Source organism: Populus trichocarpa, chromosome 11 (genome assembly GCF_000002775.5).
Source record: "Populus trichocarpa isolate Nisqually-1 chromosome 11, P.trichocarpa_v4.1, whole genome shotgun sequence".
Taxonomy (NCBI): domain Eukaryota; kingdom Viridiplantae; phylum Streptophyta; class Magnoliopsida; order Malpighiales; family Salicaceae; genus Populus; species Populus trichocarpa.
The window spans coordinates 772,414-778,826 of record NC_037295.2 but is presented as its reverse complement, the minus strand read 5'-3'; the positions used below and the strand labels follow the sequence as shown (position 1 = coordinate 778,826).

Here is a 6,413-nt window from a genome sequence, read left to right as displayed (position 1 = left end):
CATCCAGTTTGGTTGGGTTAGATGCGTCCTATTGCTAGTCGCTGCAAAGAATTGCAAATATGATCCCTTTTACCATAGCTCGTGATTGTGATAAATTAGTTCACATCCAAGATTGGATTAAGCTAGAATTAATCCAAAAGGTTGACGCACACTTGTTGAGAATAATGGAAATGGTCAGCGTTCAAATGCAGACATGCAGATTTCAGGTCCTCCGTCGCCCACTTTACTGCATTTCAACTCTACATTTTAATTTGTACTTCTTGGATATTTAGAAAAAATTTCCTTTTGCTCATTTTATAATTTCTGCTTTGATGGAACAGATAGAACTTCAGGGCAACAGATTCAATGTTGTCCTTGAATATGATGAAAATGAGATGTTGGGGTTTTTTGAGGAGGAAGGGCTAATTCAGAAAGAGTTTGAAGAGCATTTGTCATTCAAAATATCCTCACCTGCTACACACCGGATATGTGGCTTTAATCTATTCACATGGTTTTCTGCTACGCCAGTATCCAATCCGTATCTTCATGTTTATCTTGAAATCAGGAACAATACCAAGGGTAGAGTCTGGGGTTTTTACCCCTCGATTTTTCCGATAGAATTTTCGGCTGAAAAATCTGAATTGTTATGGCTAAGCTATTGGAAATTTAGGTCCAATGATCCTGCGTTTGATACCGGTGATGAATTCAGTGTTTCAGTGTTTACAGATGATCCGGTTGTTCAAATAAAGAGAGTTGGTGTACGAATGTTGCATGAAGAGGAAGGAACTGATGATGATAGCAGCTCATCAAACACTAGTGATGATGTACATGTAGCAGCTAAAGCAGAAATAGCTTCTCATATTTTTAGAAATTATTATTGCTGTGACCGTTATGATTTTGATAACCAAATTAAATGTGAAAATAATGATGGGTTGAGTTGATTTTTTTTTAGATTTGGTGTTATATTGAAAGCTTTTTAAAACCTAAAATAATTTGGCACTCAGTGTACAGCTATGAATTTGCATCATTATTATTCCGACCCTGAAGCACGATCTCCTGGTTTTGTTCCCGCATATCCTCCATGTTTGTTTGCACCTTGATCGATCTGATCCTGAAACACAGCCTGCATATGCTGCAGAACGATCTTCGTTCGCCAATTGTATCCAATGCTCCTGCAACTTCTTATGTTCCTCTTCCACAAATTCTTTATATGGTTGTACATGCAAATTATCAAGTTCACCTAACGCACAGTTCTGAGGTTTAGATTGATTTTTTTTTTTTTTTTTACCGGGACTGCTTCAGGCTCTTAATTAACAAGTTGGTGCTGCTTCTTGCTTATCTTTAAGTATGGCATATTTTTGGCACCGTCGGTATGGTGGATATTGTGTAGCTTGTCCCCTTTTCCAGGTCATGCATTATCTGAAGCAACCACTGGCTTTCCACGTTTCTCCTTCATGGTGCCTTTATCACAAATCCTCTTTTGAAACTCTCCACCCTTTGTTGCAGGAGAGTTCTCATTATCACTGCTAGATGCTTTCTCCTCTGCAACCAAGGAGCAAGGATCCCGGAAAGGAAGTTTTGTAGAGCATATGGAGAAGGTCAAGAAGTGAAAATTGCCTCTGGTCTCCAAAGCACCATGATGAGTGCGTAACGATGACCTTCTTGAGATTGAATTGTGGAAAGATTCTATTTGAAGAATCCAAGGTTTGAGTATACTGAAAGATTCTATTTTTCATTCTTGGTTCTTTTGAAAAAAAATTATTATTTTTCAATTGCATCCTTCAATCTCAATTTGTGATACGCTATTTTTTTAATTTAATCCTTATTCTTTTGATTATTTTTTTGGGATCCTTTTGTTAAATTGATTTTTCATTTTAATTTCTTCCTTCAATCAAAAAATTAATTTTATTTTTTATTTGAATTTTGATCTTCATTCACTTGATTTTTTTATCCTTTAGTTAAATTGATTTTTCTTTTCAATTTCACCCTTCAATCAAAACTAAGTTTTATTTTGTATTTTAATTTTGATCCTCATTCTTTCAATTGTTATTTTTTTTTAATCCTTTTGTACAATTGGGTCGCACGAAACATGGGTCCACACCTAGTGAGAACCTAAAACTAATGAGGAGTTAAGAAATGAAATTCTTGGCAACTTTATATTTATATATGTCGCACGTCACCCGCGTGACGTCGGTTTGACGATTTTCTTTTCGTTTGCTTGATTCGTTGGGAGTCGCCACCTAGTATTTAATTGAGGGCTACTAGGAAACCCGGCTGCAATGGTCTTGTCAGAGATTCACGGGTAAGGGACTGGTTGTGGTTAGGGAAGGTATTAGCACCCCTAACGCACCCTACCTGACGTAAGCTGCTTCGTGGCTTTGACGTGTTAAAGAAGTTTTAAAAATTTTGTTCTTTCATCGGATATTAGAAGTAGGAATTATGTGTAAGTTCATAATTCTTGACCGTGAGTAAATCAAAATATAAAATTCTTCTTTATTCTTTGTGATTTTATCATAAAAAAAAACATTCATAAAAAAATAACGTCCATAAAACAAATACAAACACACACATTCACTTTTACTATATTTTTTTTCTTTCTTTTTTTCACATCCACACTACAAATTATAAAAATTCAAAAAAAAACTAAATAAAAATTACATTAAACAATTTAAAATTTACAAAATGAAGCCCAAAAAAATTCAGGAACAGTTCTGGGATGCATTTTGGGTCCGCCGGAACAGTAGCAGCGCATTGTTCCACGCGCCGCCGCAAGAAAATCCAGGCAGCATGGGGGTCTAGAGCGGCTTCTTCTCCTCTTCCTTTCCTCGCCGGCGGTGACCTGCAAAGCACAAAAAATGCAACAGGCAGACTGTTTTCACCTTCTTTCACTGTTTTCGGATCTGCCTCTTCTCTTCTCCTTTAGATCTGCTTCACTGCATATATGTTCTTCTATGGGTTTTTCGTCTTCCCCTCTGCTTCGGGTAGCTGGCAGAAGGAGGAAGGGTGGCTGCTGATCTCTAGGTGCTGCTGTGTTCGGGCTGCCGCTGGAGGCTGTTTGGTCTGCGGGCGCTGCCGGAGGGAGAAGGTGAAGAGTGTTGCCCCGGCGCTGCCGTGTGTGGGCTGCTGGCTCACTGGCGAGGACGGCGCTGCTGTTGCTGGCGGTGAAAACAGTTGTTGAGGGAAGATTTGTGGAAATGTGATGGCTGTCTTGTAGCTGAAAGGGAGGCTTGCGGTTGAGGGGAGAAGACTGGGGTTGGTCTGGTGACGGGAAAGGGAAAAGTGAGGGGGGAGCTGCTGGCTGGCTTCTGGTTTTTTCTTTTGCAGAAGGTAGGGGGCAGCCAGTTTTAGTTTTGCCAAGGGAAGGGAGGAGGTCTGGTTTGTCTTTGGCGAAGAGAGGGTAAGGGGGAGAATGGCGGCCTCTTTTGTTGGCTGAGAGAGGGGAGCCTGGTGAGGTAGTGTGAAGGAAGAGAGATGGCCGGGGGGGGGGGCGGCTCCAAGAGATAGGAGAAGGGTTGAGTGGATTTAGGTTTAGGTTTTTTTTTTTCTTTTAAAATTACCCTCTCTTGTGTATGTGTTGGAAACTCCTATTTATAGGCAAAAATATTGTTTGATCTCCAAACTTGGTCCCTCAACTTTCTTTTTTTATAAATTTTGATTTTGCTTAATTTTTTGACAACGAGCGATATCAACGTCGAATCAATGAGAAAAATCAATGATTTTAAAAATGACGCGTGAAAAGTCGAACGCGTTCAAAAAACCTTTGAAAATTTAAATTCTTTTAAGACGACGCTGAAAATGCTAAAAACGATGCAAATATATTACAAACGTATTTTTTTAGATTTTCATTGTTTTTTTTTTTGCTATTTTTTTTATTTTCCGAAAATTTTATTAAAAAGGTGGGTCAAAAATTGAGTAGCAACAATATAAAATGACAAAAACAACCTAATTTGGCAACTTCTTTTTTTTAATTTGAAATTGATGATAATACTAAATCTAAAATTAAAAAATAAAGTATCTATATTTTTTTTAATATCGTGGACACACTCTTGGACACGACCCACGGGCAGGTGACCACTCCTAAGAGCCAAACTATAGGGGAGAGCCCGCCAACTTGAGATTCTCAATAATCACACATTTACATGTGGGTTAGAAAATATAAATCGTAGGATTCAAAATAGGGATGCCCTCTCCCCCTAGTTAACTCATTACAACTTGACTATATCCAATTTAGCTACCAGCTCACTCTCAGAAATTATCTATATCTAATTATAAGAAAAGGTGTTTAAATTATATAAGCCAAGCATAATAAAAGTTTTAGATCAATGATAATGTTAAATCTTAAAAAAAATAAAAATGACAGTGGATAAGGGTGAAGGCTTACTTTTGAATTATTTCAGGTTTTAGAGATTCAAGCTCCGGTTGCCATCTGGTTTTAGACTAAAGCAATTTAGCCATGATCTGAAAGTGCTCCCATAACGGTTTTTCAAGTTTGTCAAAGACGTAGGGTTTGCTTGAGAAAAATGAAACAAGAAAAGTCGGCTGAAGATGTTTTAGACTACAGCAAATATGATGGATTAATGTTAGCCAATGTGTGAAGTATAAAAAAGTCCAATTTATTTGCGAAGAATTGTTAAATAATAAGACACTATAACAATGAATCAAAGTGCCATTGGGTGATTAGTGGTAGAGTATTAACTTAGAATAATTAATTAAAGCTACACATCTCTCTCTCTCTGACGGTTCTTTTTTCGTTATTTTGTATACCATGCATGCAAGTAATTGTCAAGAATGAAGGGAAAACAACACGCAATGAGCGCTAAAGGTAATCAATTGCCAATTATAAAGAATGCTTTGAAGATATTTTGATACTTGTGAAAGAAAGAAGAGGAGATTCACCTACCTAATTTTGAGAGCTAACTTTGCTTGCTACTTGATTTTGATAGTAAGTTACCAAAATGTTGAATAAGACCACTCCACTAATAGCACACAACATGAAAAACCATGCAATTTCCTATCAATAAGATTTGTTTTCCTACAATCAAGAATTATATAAATACCTCATCAAGCCTCCTTTCTTCTACATCAAACCATCCGTATCAAAAACCCTCTCAGCCTTGCCTCCTTCAGTAGTTCAATCTTTCCTGAGCTATAAGATCTTGCTTGCATAGAGTTTATAATACCCACAACATGAAGTTCCTTAAGCTACTCTTTCTTCTTGCTATGCTCATTTCATTTTCAGCCATTACTCTTTCTGCTACACCAACGGAAGAAGTTTCATTCCCTGACTTCGATTTCGAAGACAAGGAAAACTCTGACCATCATCAGACTGAGAGCCAAGAAACAACCTCATCTCTGAGAGGGACAAACCGCGTTCTAGCCCAGACTCGGGCTTTCATGACATGTGACAAGAACCCTAGGGTTTGTCGAGTTCAGGGAAGCCCTGGTCCAGATTGCTGCAAGAAGATGTGTGTGAATCAAATGACAGACTGGTTTAACTGTGGGAAGTGTGGTAAGAAGTGTAGGTACACAGAGATTTGTTGCAAAGGGAAGTGTGTGAACCCAATGTATAACAAGAATCATTGCGGAGGTTGCAACAACAAGTGCAAGAAAGGGAGTGCATGTCAGTATGGGATGTGTAGTTATGCATAGAAACGCATGGCGCCATGCATTTCTATTCGATATCTATTCGATATATATGGGACTAAACAATTAGAGATTTGTTTTATGTTAGTAACATAATATTTTGTGTGAGGAATAAAGGCAAACCATCTTCCAATCATAGGGTTTGCTGGGGTTTATTTAATCTTTCAATCCAATGCCATAATGTAATGTAATAAGGGATATACCTTTAAGTCTTGATCATTTGTTTTATGTTAATTGTTCTTAATAAAGTTTATGTTCAGTCTTTTACTTTTTCTAGTTTTTATCAAACTTATTTTTTATTTTCTTACAGATTAAGATTATTTCATATTTAAATTGCATTTTTCAATATGAGATAAGGAGCATTGAATTAATTTATTACAACGAGAAATGTAAATTCATCTTATCGAAAATTGAAAAATACAACAATTCATTAAATTAAGAGGTAAAACTAAATCTCAATATATTCGAAACCTAAAAAAAGATCTTTTAACATTATTTTAATCAGGAAAACTGCACCTTTAATCTTGCTAATGTTTATTAATTTTACAGCTTGAGAGGAAAGAAAAAAAGTAATTAAAGATGAATGGAGAAAGTTGTAAGAGTAGCTGGAATCATGTACAGTACACTTATGGAGGAAGAAGTATTCTAAGTAGGTGAATATTTCCTTATGTGCAAAACAAAATCTCTCTGGGTCCGCGAAAGAAAATATTTACTAAAATAATTGAATTATCAGGCTCCGTTTGTTTGCAGGAAAGTTGTTTCCTTTTGGAAAGTGAATTCCGGGAAAGTAT

The 6,413-nt window shown here is 36.8% G+C and overlaps 1 protein-coding gene across 1 annotated transcript; it reads left to right on the top strand.

Moving 5' to 3' along the window:
- The first annotated feature begins 5,080 nt into the window (after positions 1–5,080).
- Positions 5,081–5,628, top strand: LOC18102849 (stigma-specific STIG1-like protein 1). The gene has a single exon (XM_006377103.3). It carries the CDS (start codon positions 5,167–5,169, stop codon positions 5,626–5,628), a length of 462 nt encoding a protein of 153 aa, XP_006377165.1. The 5' UTR covers positions 5,081–5,166.
- The last annotated feature ends 785 nt before the right edge of the window (positions 5,629–6,413 follow it).

Excerpts from the sequence above, each read along its gene's own strand:
- LOC18102849 (XM_006377103.3), top strand. The coding sequence starts at position 5,167 with ATGAAGTTCCTTAAGCTACTCTTTCTTCTTGCTATGCTCATTTCATTT.